General features: G+C 43.4%; 1 protein-coding gene across 2 annotated transcripts; it reads right to left on the bottom strand.

Moving 5' to 3' along the window:
* Positions 1–201: 201 nt before the first annotated feature.
* Positions 202–12,151, bottom strand: fam83ga (family with sequence similarity 83 member Ga). Of its 2 annotated transcripts, XM_074696513.1 has the most exons (6): positions 11,478–12,149; positions 10,162–10,329; positions 6,688–6,812; positions 3,571–6,244; positions 3,431–3,463; positions 1,077–1,135 (listed from the first exon to the last, which is right to left on the bottom strand). In XM_074696513.1, the coding sequence occupies exons 1-5, from the start codon at positions 11,928–11,930 to the stop codon at positions 3,434–3,436; spliced, it is 3,450 nt and encodes a 1,149-aa protein (XP_074552614.1). In that variant the 5' UTR covers positions 11,931–12,149; the 3' UTR covers positions 1,077–1,135; positions 3,431–3,433. The 2 variants fall into 2 exon arrangements, with proteins under 2 accessions (XP_074552613.1, XP_074552614.1); XM_074696512.1 differs by lacking the exon at positions 3,431–3,463 and having other exon boundaries at positions 202–1,135; positions 11,478–12,151.
* Positions 12,152–12,917: the final 766 nt, after the last annotated feature.

Here is a 12,917-nt window from a genome sequence, read left to right as displayed (position 1 = left end):
TGCATCAACACCCTATGCATTCAAATTAGTTTTGTGGGCACTTCCTGGAGGAACTTCGAGACAAGAGTGGTTTGTGTTCAAACCATTTTTCCAAAGAGACCACTGAGTGAGTTACTTTTAAATATTTTTTATTATTACTACAAACATTTACAAACCATACTTAAGTTATGCATTTTTTACACATTTCCCAAGAAACCCAGGAGTATTGTGACTAAACTTGAGCAACCTGCTGACTGTTGACGCTGAATGTGTCTCACACATTAGAGGACAGTCATACATGTTTTTCTGTGTTATCATGAAGCCAGGTCGGAAGAATAGCAGCAAGGAATGATGAAGAGTGTTGACATTTCTAAAGGCAGCTATGGCTCAAATCCACATTTCCAGTCATGGATAGCACCAGAGGTCGACAACATCTTAAACTAATTTCATGAAAAAATGTTAAAAGTCCGTCTGATGAGACGAGCAGGAGAGAGGACAGCGTCACAAGTGAGTTGAAGTAGTTGCTGAAACCCTGAGAAAGAGGTAACCCAAAGGGGAAATAGAAGAAGCTGAACAGCAGGAACTGAACTTTCACACTGAGATAAACTGATGCTCCATACTAGCTCGTGCTCTTGCGTTCCTGCAGCGGGGAGTTGGTGCTGCTCCTCCTGCCCGCTGCTGGCAGCTTGCTCATCTTGTCCTTCAGATCTTTGAGGCTGTACAGTCTGCTGAAAGTGAAGCTAAATGGACCCCGTCCCTCCACTTTGTGGTTTGCTGAGAGGTTCTGAGCTTGAACGCTAAGCTGAGGCTGCGAGTTTGTGTGGAGGAATGAGGTCCGGGGTTTCAGACCGTCTGTCAGGAGGCTGTGCTGGCTGCGGGAGATGCTGCTCTGCCCTCGTGCGGCTGCAGACCCCAGGATGCCTGATGCTACCTGAGGAGGTGGTTTGCGAGGGGACGAGACATTACCCAAGACCTGGACCTGTAAACTCCCATGATGCAGCATACTCTCTGTATTGTTAAGAAGACTGCTTCCCCAGGGACGAGGCCCCGGGTACTGGCCGGAGAGGGGTCGAGGGGATCGGGATGGCCTCAGAGGGGGGGATTCTCCACTTTTTTGGGGTTGTCCAGCATAAGGTTTGAGAAGAATTTGCATGAGCTGGGGAGAAGAAAAGAGAGAAGAAGAGACTGAATTACAAGAGAGAAATGTAAAATGAAGTCTTCACGCGGGACAAGGGTTTAATAAGAAAGAAAGAACAAAGTTCTGATATTTAATTCTATTTGTGGGCAGGAGATGTATCTTCAATGTTAAATTCATGCACCCACAAACGCAGAGCCAAGTGACATAAAAGCTTTGTGAGGTACTTTGGTGCAAAAGTGCAATCTGCTCTATTGTCTCTGTGTTCAATAAAACATGACAGGACTGAATTAAAACGCACCAACAACACCTCAGTGGCTCCACTGGGCTACTGCTGGATGAGAGGCGCAGACTTGAGTTTAACCACGCCGATAGATGTGAAGATATCAATCTTTCATTGGCTCATTAATATTAAACTGGTGTGGACGGGAGGGGGCGCTTCATTAAAAGTGTGTCACTTTAATTCACCAACAGTCTCCTTGTTTAATAATGAAACAAGTGTCGTGTGTTTGAACTCAGAGATGCTCTGCTGGTAGGTATTCTCCACACACTGACACACACAGATACACACAGACACGGACAGAAAAAGTAGCTCAAATAACAAACTGAGCACACAGTAATAATGATTAACACAAATTAAACAAGACTGATGGATTTATTGATTCATTCACAGTTTAAAATGATTTTCAACACTTACACACAAAAAACTACATTTCCCAGCAGCCCTCTACTGATGCTTTCCTCTGTTTACAATCCAAGTTGTAAGCCAAGTCCCCGCTGATTTTGTATCCTGCATCCTGTAGTCATTTGGGTTAATACAATGACGTGAATCATAGCGTGACTCATATAGTACTCAATATTTATACACCTTGTGATGAAATATTCAGTATAGCGTTTGCTTTAAATGGGATTCCTGAGTTCAGGTTGTCACTCATATCATGTAAGCTGTCGGTTCCTTTGATGAAACAGGAGCTGAAGTGACGGGGCGTTTGGGGACAGGTTTGTTATTTTCAGAAAAGCTCTTTCAGTCAACTCAAGGCCAAGTTACAGATATTTAACGTTTCTGTTTTGAGTTTAGAGCTATGTTTGGGGTGTTATTAGCTTTTATTGATGAAATATAGCTCCAGCTCAAGCTGCTAACAGCTTGTCGTTTTACTGGAGCAAACTGCACAGAGCTGCAGAACTTTGTGGGGATTTTGGGCTTGAATACCAGAGCAGTTAGAAAATGAGACATTCAGATGGAGCAGCGCGCAGGGGGCAAATGAGGCATGATTCTTGCTGCGTTAAGTTGGCACAATCTAATATAAAGCTAAAACACAACAATCACTGAGCTTAGAGAGATCTTAAAACCTTACCAGGCATTTATGTGTTTTATGAAAAGATTTAGAGATGTTACGCTGGAGCACACAGCTAATGTCACTAGACAGAGGAGTTTACACTCTTTCCACTTAAATGATGAGCCTCTCCTCATTCATGTTGGGCTGTTAATCTTAAAACCAACCAGTCAACCTATCTTTGAACTGGTTTTGACATGGTTTTTGTTATTGTTAACGTCACTGGGATTTTTTAAAGATGTTTTCCATGCTTAATTTCCTGTTCTAGTCAGTCTAGTGTTTTTTAAAATTGACATGTCACAGTTCCAGTATCAGGCAAAAAAAAAAAAATTAGGCTTGGGTATCTGCTGCAACCTGTCGGAGCAGGGATGCAGCCTGGCTGCAATCCAGTGTGAGTTGGCCCATTGAGTTGATTGGAAACCTATTAACTAAACTTTAAATTATTTTTTTTTACAATTGCCTGGCTGTTTCTGCAACTCCGTCCTTGGAACCAGGCAGAAAAAAGGGCTTTAAAACAAACAAACAAACAAACAGAAAAGGAAGACAGACCTGAAAATCAACAGGGTTTGGGTTTGTACAAGACTAATGTTATCACAGGACCTCTGGTAATTTGCCTTGAACATTTCACTAAAAGTTAAGGCAGCAGATTTTACTCAAACAGAAACAGTCTCCAAAAGACCAACAAATTACCAGAGGTCACCTGGTAATAGAAGCAGTATTAGTGGTTAACTGATTTGAAGCATTAACGTGACAAACAGGTAAAACCTCAGTTATACTTACCGCGTAGTGATGTGATATTTTTGGTTACAGCTGCACGGGACGCTGAAAATATGAACTACCTGCCCAGGTTTATAAAAGAAACACCAACAGGAGAAGAAAACTCTCCTCTTCCCTGATTTACTCCAACCTCTGTCACCACCACAGTTTATAACCATTAGAATGAGTCGATTGTCCCCGTTAGAAATGGATAAACTGTGCTTACCCTTTACGCCACCGGTGTACGCTGAACAGAAAACTGTGAAGTTTTTAAAAAATTTAAAGAGTAAACATTATTTTGGTTGGATTAACCAGCATGTTTGAGGATTATTCAAAGATGAGAAGAGAGATCGTCCTCTATCGTACCTTCTGCGTCTCCGTCTCCTTGTTGGTCTTCTCTCTCCTCATCACCACACTCGCACCCTTCTCTTTCTCGGCCCCCGTCTTCGGTTTTGGGTCACCTGTGGACAACCGCTTTGGCTCTGCCCCCTCAGTGGCTCCTCCATCAGCAGCTGACTGGTTAAGCACCTTTTTTCTCTTTGGAATTTGGGTTGGAGAGTCTTTCTTTCTTTCTACCCTCTCTTTCAACTCTTTGACCCCAGCACCCTGAGGAGCTGCCTCTTCTTTTTTACTGTCTTTGTTTGTTGCCTTTTCGTTATCCTCCTTCTGTTTCACTTCCTTTTTAACAGAAGAAGAAGAAGGGGCATTAGCAGGCGCTGGTAAACTCTTTGTTTCACTTTTCTTAACGTTTGTAGCTTTGGGAGTGCTTGCAAGTGCAGCGCTAACATGATCCTCTGATGTCCCCTGGCCGGGATTAGGCGCTCCATCCAAACCCGGCTCAAGCAGACATGGAGAAGTACAACATTCATAATACTCCTCCGAGGTGGTGGAGAGGTTGGAGTCCTCTATTGCAGAGATGTATCCATCGCTAATATCAGGGGTAAGGGTTCGGGAATCTGGTGTGTGTGAGCGTAGATCTGGAGAGGAAAGTCCGTCTGGAGTTGGTGTGCGTGCTTGAGCTGTAAGAAATCGTGATTCTCTGTCAGGTGCCGGGGGACGGAGGTCAGGACTGTGTGAGTTAGTGAGCGGTAGGTGAGTGGATTTTTCTGGCGTTTGCTTGCCTTCACAAGTTACCTTGGGTTCTTGAGTGTTATGAGTGTTATTTTTCTTGTTTGTTGAGTCCACAGTCTCTGTCACATGTGACTTATTCAGCGCTGATGAACTATCTGATATTTTCTGAACCGTGGGTCCTTTTTCACTGTTTCTTTCGCCATGTGTCGTATTTTCATTTGTTGTTTTCGCAAGCTCATGGCAAGTTATGTTCTTTTCTGCGGCTTTAGCCTCTTGTTTGGTCTGTTTGGTTAATTTGCTATCTGCTGATGACAAACTCAAGTTTGGAGATACTTCCTGTTTATTTACGCTCTCTACTTTTGGTTTCTCTGTTCTTAAACCACCCGGCTGTGCTTTCACGCTTGTTTCTGCCTCCTTGTTCATCGTCTGCTGGAAAGCCCCATCCTCTTTTTGTTGAGGAGAGTCTTCAGTTTTTACCGAGCCTTTCACACTTTCTTGAGTTCTGCTGTTGTTCTTCAGCTCAGAGACAATTTCAGGCTGTTTTTTTGGCGTTGCTGCCACCACAGCTCCTGCAGCGGACTCATTTTGGATCGCCGTGCTTGTCTCAGACTTCTTGGCGGCGTTACCTTCCAGGAGCTTCTTCCCATCGCTGGTGATGCCATCTTTTAAGAGTAGCTGGATAGTCCGAGGTTTAGGAACAGGAGGAGTCGGGGTTGGTGAAGTGGAGGAAGTAGGGAGGGGTGGGTTGGGAGGTGGAGAAGATGGAGAAAGTTGAGTTAAAGATGAGGGAAGGGGTTTTGAGTTGCTGTTTTCAGAAAGAGGAGACGCAGAGGAGGAAACATGTTTGTTAGCAGCAGGGGTCGGGATGTTGGGAGTTATTTTGGTGGGGCTCTGTGACTGTGTGTGAGCAGTCTTGAAATGTGAATCTAAATGTGGCAGCAAAGTCTGTTTTTGTGTGTGTTGTTCTTTGTTAGAGGGTGTGTTTGAGGTTTGTGTGTTAAAACTAGTTCCTGTTTCCTTTCCTGTGTTTGTTCCAGGGGAGAAGTCAGACCTGGGACCAGTTTTGGAGATGATTTGAGATTTATATCTGTTCATCCAAGGGTTAGGGATGGATGTTTGGGGATTTGATGTGTTTGCATCAGTCTGAGGTGCAGAGTTGTGCCCTGAGCTTTGGTTGGTTGGTGTCTTGGTTGTATCTTTGTTGAGTTCACACTTTGGGGAGTTCTTTGTAGCTGCTTCCACTTGACTCTTGATTTCATCCGGCCCTGGGTTGGAGAATAGTCTGTCTACCCTAGATTCCCCAGCCTTTGATTTATCTTGCACTGCGTTGAGTTTATTCAACTCTTCGTGTTTAGCAGGAGACTGTCTCGGCTTGGCAACTTCAGGCAGTATTTCTTTAGGCATGCTGAAAGGAGTACTGAACCTGATCGCTTGGCTTGTTTCAAACATCTCAGATCTCTGCAGATGAACCTGAGTTGGTCTTTTAGCATCCCGAATATTAATAAACCCAATAACGTCTTTGGGAGGATCTGGCTCGGGCCAGATGGGTAGATATGCTATCAAGCATACTTTCTCTAGATCAAGTCCAGGATGGATTGGAGGGGCCTCCTGGGGAACCTCTTCCCTTTGCCTCTTTCTCCTCTTCTTGTTGCTTTCCTCTGGGATCTTGGAGTCCTCTGGTTTTTCGGCTTCTTTTGGGTTCTTGTTGTCCGTGGCAGGGTTCCCAAAAGCAACCAGAGCATATTTGGGGTTGTACAGTTTCCTGGCGACTGCAGCAGAAGGAGGGACCACTGGGACTGGCTGTGGGACAGGCTCAGGTTCTGGTTCAGGTTCTGTAGCTACCTGCCGGAGGTCTACAGAGCTGGAGTTTGAGTAGAGGGTGCGAAACAGTCGATCGAAGGTGTCTGCTGCTTGGCCTGTTACCACTGTGATATGGTTTTTGTTGAGCCGTGCTGACATCCAAGTGAAACTACAGAAGAGAAACAAGTTGAAAGTAAGACTTTAAAGTCACACTGAAACACAACAGAACAAATAGACCAGAGTTTAATTTGGTGGTATGTTTCTGTTATGGTAGCTCCCTGCCCTTTCACAAGCCCACATGAAATGCGAAAGCCCAGGTTGATAAATTCAGGAATTACCCTTTAAGGCAAATCTAGTGGTAGATGCGTCATTGTACACTGTTATCTGGGGACAGCAGTGTACATGCGTTTGTGGATACATTTACAACAACCTGTTTGCCTAGTATGAAGAGAATGCTCCTGAGCTTTAATAGACACCGTGCATTCTTTATTCACATCAAAAACAGGTGGAGCGCACAGGGATTATCTGTTTCTTTTACACTCAATCTCTATCTCTTTCTCACACTCCAACACGACAACACACTAACACACACATTATGTAAAGTGCCCTGACCTGTACGATCCAGACACGGCTTTGTCTCCGTCAATGAACATGAAACGGTGTCCCATTTGTCCTCTGACCTTTGTTGACGAGCGGGTGAGGAACTCGGCTCCGTCTGTGCAGCGTACACGAATGTTCTGTAACAAAAACACAATTTTAAGACACCAAATCTTTCCCAGGGCTTACTTTAAGACATTTAAACCACTTTGCGTAAGATTAAACAACAACACTGGTTTAATCTTTTACCTACTTTGTTTCAAAATCATTTAGTCCAATGAAAAAGATATGTAACATTTTATCTTCATCAGTATTAGGCGTGATTAAATCTTGCATCGCGTTGATTCTGATTTAATCTTTGTCTTGTCTTTACATGATCTAAGTGCTGTTTACTGGACTTTGTTGGAACATGCCTGTTTTTCTTCTCTCATAAAAACACAGCTTGTTTGCTGTTAATATCACACTTTTTTTGGATTACGTGTGGTGTACCGCAGGGGTCTATTCTCTTCCCACAAGACATGTTTGCTGCACAGGAGAACACATTAAAGATTGATTTGTTTATTTGCTTCAAAACATTTAGAAATTCAGTATTTTTCAGATACATTATGAATCATGTATGCACATGCACTGCAAGACCCAGGATATAAAAATCTAAAGAGGCTTTAGAAACATCTTGTTTTCACAGCACAGGGCTCAAAGCTTTTTCGACAAGGTGAGACTTCCTGAGTCTGCTTTCATCCAAAAATGTGAAAAGCAAACATGTGGTTAGTGGGATGCAGCCAGAAAATGGTTTAACCAGTTGTCTTGATGCAGAAGATTATTCCTGGCGCGGTCTGTCACACAGTAGAAACACTCGTTTTCCTTCTTCTGGTCCCACCCTGAACTTTCTCTTGGTACATTCCTGTGGCTAACTGATTAGATAAGATCTGCAGATTGCCGTTCTGTGTGCAGGGTACCAATGGTGTCCTAAGAATAATTTTATGTGGGAATTCAACCACCGAACAAGCCGAGGCACTGAAGAGGAATCCCCTCCGAGAGCTGAAAAGAGAGATCTTTATTCTGCATACTTATCACACGGCTTATCTACCCCTCCTCCCATTTCGTCTACCTCCACGTACCATTCCCTCTTGTCACTTACAGTAAAAAAATCAAGCTGTTCTGAGGCTGTCACACCTGTCCTCCAGTTCTACAGCCTGTCATCCTCTCATTTGGCAGCACAGACTTGGATCCAAGACAGACACTTTTGCAGTAGCTGCTCATCTCATCTGCTTGTACAGCTGCTCACAAGAGCTGATCAAGTTTTTGATTCAAGACTCTATGAAACAAACGGTTTATACTGACCTCCTGTTGGTTTGCAAACTAACAAGAGATGTTACTAAGAATCGGTGGTTCACACTGAAATATATTGTTTAAAACAAGAGAAACTCTTACATTCAAGCTCCAACAGGCTTAGGTTTTGAATGCCTACATTCTAGTTCCAAATATTTCACAGATTAAAAAGACAACTTGAGGCTAATTCAGCACTGTTTGAATCTTAAACAAGTTTGCACTTGGATTTGGGTCCAGAAACAGGATTTCGACATCTCCAAGAATGTGTGCTTAAGCACTCAAATTGCAGATATGTCAAATAAGAAGCAGTCATGTCATGTGAATAAATCAGGTGGGAGCAGACACAGCTGTTCAGCTGAGCTCGAACAGCTCCTCAGCCGGTCTTTATATGTAACAGTCATATGTCTGTGTTTACAAAGCAAAAACCGCCACATGAGACTGTGACATTTTCTGCTGTTTTGCATATAATCCAGATACAGATGGTGCTGGAAGTCTGTCAAGCTGCTACCGCCTTTCAGTCTCACTTCAGCCCCTCCAAGGCATAAACTGGCAAGGGGATGTGTGTGTGTGTGTGTGTGTGTGTGTGTGTGTGTGTGTGTGTGTGTGTGTGTGTGTGTGTGTGTGTGTGTGTGTGTGTGTGTGTGTTGGCCTGTTCCTGTTTATCTGCTCACTCCGAGTTGTTATATCTCTCAGTTACTTCTGCAGCTTCCTGAATCTTCAGTGACCCGCGTCTGTGAGTTAAACTGATGGAAACCTTTGTACACTAAAACAGAAACGATCCCATTGCATCGTTCACTCAGCAAAACTGGATCCTGGGTAGTCACCATAAACTTAAGCCGAGTCAAGTCATGAGTCCTGACTATTTAAATCTGAGTTACCAGAGAAGAACCAGAGTTGAGTCCATATGAAGTCCTCCTTACCTGAGAACGGGTCCAGTTTTGAATCCTTATTGTTTAAGTTTGAGTCAAATCTGAGATACCAGAGTCCAAGTCTCCATGGCCTGAATCTTTCTTGGGACTTGAGTCCTCAATTTCAGGTCTAAGTAGCTTATTGCAGATTATGGTCCATTATCTTGTTCCAAGTCGAGTTCTAAGACCTCACTTTTTTGGTTCAATTTGAGTCTGACAAACCAAAGAAAAATCTTAGTCTAGCCAGGGTCCAATCCAATTCATCAGAGAAAAATCCAAGACAAGTCCCAGTAACCTGAGTCCAAGTCAAGTCTCATGACATCAGTGTTCAAGTCAGAGTCAAGTCATCATCATTTGTAACATTTATTACACTGAGGGGGCAGCTTGACTAACCATTGACTGAGTGAACCTAGGCTGACCGTGTGGGACATCTTTGATGTAACCTCCTCTATCTTCTGAGTCCCACAGCTGACAGTCTTCCCAGTCCAAGTAAAAGTTGTCAGGGTCATGGAGTCTTCACTTTTTTTTCAACCGTCACGTTTTAAAGCACAGTTAACAATGAAACCAGTTCATCCCTAATCCCTAATTTTATTGGCTGACATGAGTCATAATGATCAGGTTTGCAGGCTTGGCAGCCTGGTCGAAGCAAAACTTTACAGAACAATTTAACGAAGATGCGTGAAATTCTCTGTAGCTAATTTTTACATGTCCCAGCATGACCAAAGGGCGTTATTGAAAGTCTTGTTTTAAGTGGTGAGCAGCCAAGTATGGAATCAAACACTGAAAGTAGACACAACGAGGTAGAAGAATCTTCCGTGGTACAAAGCCAGCTGGAAGGGTTCTCTGGCTGTGTGTGGGTGTTTTTAGGTGTGTGTGTGTGTGTGAGAGAGAAAGAATGAGAACAACGGAGAAAGAGAAAGTGTGTGATCTCACTTATCTATGCAGAATGAAAGTCTCCTGACTTCAGTTATTTCTCTCAAAAGGAACATTGTACTATCTTTTAACACCCGGCGGATAGATTTCCAACTCAAAATAAGATCTGATGATTCATTTATGCAATTTAAACTTCTGGAATTGGCCTCCAACTGCAATGAAATTTTAAATATTCTTCCCCAGAGTGTTAACATCATGTTTCGAACCCCAGGCCACATTTTTTCATTACACATGAGGAATCAAGTCTGGCTCCAAGATGGCTGATGCTGGATTTAGCCTTGCTTATGGTACCTTACCCAAACCACCACCATCAGCTCACCTTAAGGTGTCCGGCGTGCATGTTAGCCCTTTGACACATGGACAAGAAATGAGGTAGTGATCTCTGTTCCAGCAGGATGTAGACAGCAACTCTTCTCTTGAAACCAGCATCGAGCATATCTCGGAAGATGTCTACGTCAGTGAAGACATCCATCACCACTGCGATTACCTGTGCAGAAATACAAAAACAGCTACATCACACACAGGAAACACTCATGCATAAATGCACTAACACAAAGCATGCATATGAATAAGTAAACACATGCACAAGCTTTATTAAAATGCAGCAAGAACACGCCTCAGGCTTAAAGTCACAGTGAGGGTGAGAAAAACACGAGAGTGTTTTAGCATTTCACAAAACAAATAGGAATCAAGTTGCTTCACAAGTTTAAGGAAATTAAGATCAAACACATGTAAAATAATCAGGGGAGGTTAGGCATGCTCTCCACACTTTTATTGCCCACAGCTTTTATCACTTGCAAGCTCTTCAGGAATATGCTGATGGGAAGTTTAAGTCAAAGGATCGCACATTTCACCTAGAACAGCTGCTAACAAATGAAACCTGTCTTGTTTAAAAAAAATAATGATAATTTCACCCCCAGATTAAAGCTGCATGAACAGAAAAGAAATCACCCGTGCACATAAATATCACACACACACTCCCAGCTACAAGGCCTCTTCTACTCTGATAAAGCAGCTTCTTAGAGCTGCACTTTACCCTTGATTGGTCGGGTGAGCAGGCCGGACTCTGACCTGAGTACCTGATACTGAGAGTGAGTGGTCAACACTTTCTCAGTATTTGAGTTTATCTTTTTGACACCAAGAAAGAAAGAAAGAAAGAAAGAAAGAAAGAAAGAAAGAAAGAAAAAAAGAAAGAAAGAAAGAAAGAAACTGGAAGAGAATAAAGAGGCTGTCTTCCTACATTTCTTAAAAATGATTAAAAATATAATTCTAAAACTCTACATCAAGCTTTTCGACTAAGGACCTTATGGATCACACACATGCATTCATGCAGTTTATACATCCGTTTTTTTTTCTGTGATAGCAAACTAATTCAAGCTTTTTTAAAGCTTTTGGCTCAGTGTCAGGTGATTGCTGCAAAAGCACAAAACCAAATAGCCTAGAACTTTTTAAATGTACCCCATAGCATTTCATAACCTGGGCGTGCATTACCAAAGGTTACATTAAAGGAGCAGCTACTGTTAGTCTAATATTTAATATTTAAAAGCTTTTCGTAGTACATTTTTGGGGCTTCAAACACTCAACATGCTATAACCATAAACATCAAAGAGAACCTATAAAGTTGTTCAGACAAACCTTCTGCGCCTGCGTAATCATTTTCCTGAGAATCTCTTTGATGTGCGCGTGACCATCCAGAGGTGGCTGCGTATATACAGTGGTGCGCGTGACCCCGCGGTAAGCCTCCGTGTCCGGCCAGCCCAGATCCATCCGCGGGACGGACGTATCCGATATATCCGGCCAGTAGTGCTGCGACAGCGGGGCATCGTCGTCCTCTGCATCCTCCGGGTAGACCTCTAAATCCGGGTTGTAGGGCTCCACTGACCCCGCGAGGGTCTCCAGCTCCGGGTCAGAAAGGAAGCCGCGAAGGCCGCGAGCCTCCAAAGACTTAAAAAACGCCTCGCGACCATCATGCAGGAGAGCCTCGAGCGCGAACCGCTGGTCTTCACAGTACAGGAACTCCGGTTTGGACTCGTGCGTCCGCGGGTTCACGTGATTATCGTCCAGGCACTGAATCTGGGACAGAGCCATGCCTTTAGCGCTCAACTCCAGAAAGAAAAACTTTAAAGAAGCCAACAAGTCCGCGGGACAGCGTCTGTCCTACACTTCTCCAGAGTTTGGGTAAAGAAAGAAACTTTGAATCCCGCCTCTGAGCAGCTTGTCTCCGGACTTTTTACACATTACTTCACGCATTCCCAGTTGTCGGTCAGCCTTGTAACTCCTCAGACCTGCCATGGTGCTCTAACACTCAGCCATTGTCGTTTACCTTACAGACTAAAGAGACCTGACCTGCCGGTGAGACAGAGTGTGAGTGAGTGAGTGACATCCTTCCCCCCGCTGGCACCGCCCGACAGGTGTGACCCTGGCAGGCAAAACACACACCCACACATAGAGAAACATGTACACCTTATTCACGTGACACACAGCTCTCCCTGCATGCGTGAGTGGAGGTGTTTATGGAGCAGAAATGCATGAGCTTTAAAGGAGAAAACAAGTAATTAAAACATCTAACCCCTCCCTGTAGAAAACCCCAATAGAGCAGACGCATGCCGGTCTGCTAAATGATAAATGATTAGAGCGCAGTTTTACCTGTTCAGTCATGCTCCTTTAGAGCCCTGTATAGAAAAGCCTCAGACTGTGATTGAAAGGATCAAAAATAAGCACATAATAGCTTCATAGATGGCGAAAACTGGATTGAGGAATTAGGATAGGATTATTTGGATTTGTAAACCCATTAACATGAGAAAACAGTTTTTCTACTTCATCTTTCCGAAAGCTTTTTTCTCCACAAACATTCACACCCACCCTGAATTACAGCTGGCCGTTGAACTCTTCAGTATTATTTTGACATGCAATCATATCAACTCTTATCAGACAAGCCAAGAGGTAAAACAAAAAGAGCTCACAAGTCTTTACAAGGGAGTCAGTTAAATTAAACACATGACCTTGAGGTTTTTAGACATACTTCAGTAACCTCATAAATTCTCTAAAGTTACTTCAAAGTGTGAAGAACACTGC

This window comes from Halichoeres trimaculatus, unplaced genomic scaffold (assembly GCF_033239565.1).
Source record: "Halichoeres trimaculatus isolate MK-OKI-2021-1 unplaced genomic scaffold, fHalTri1.1 fHalTri1_scaffold_20, whole genome shotgun sequence".
Taxonomy (NCBI): Eukaryota; Metazoa; Chordata; class Actinopteri; order Labriformes; family Labridae; genus Halichoeres; species Halichoeres trimaculatus.
This window is presented reverse-complemented; position numbering and strand designations above follow the sequence as displayed.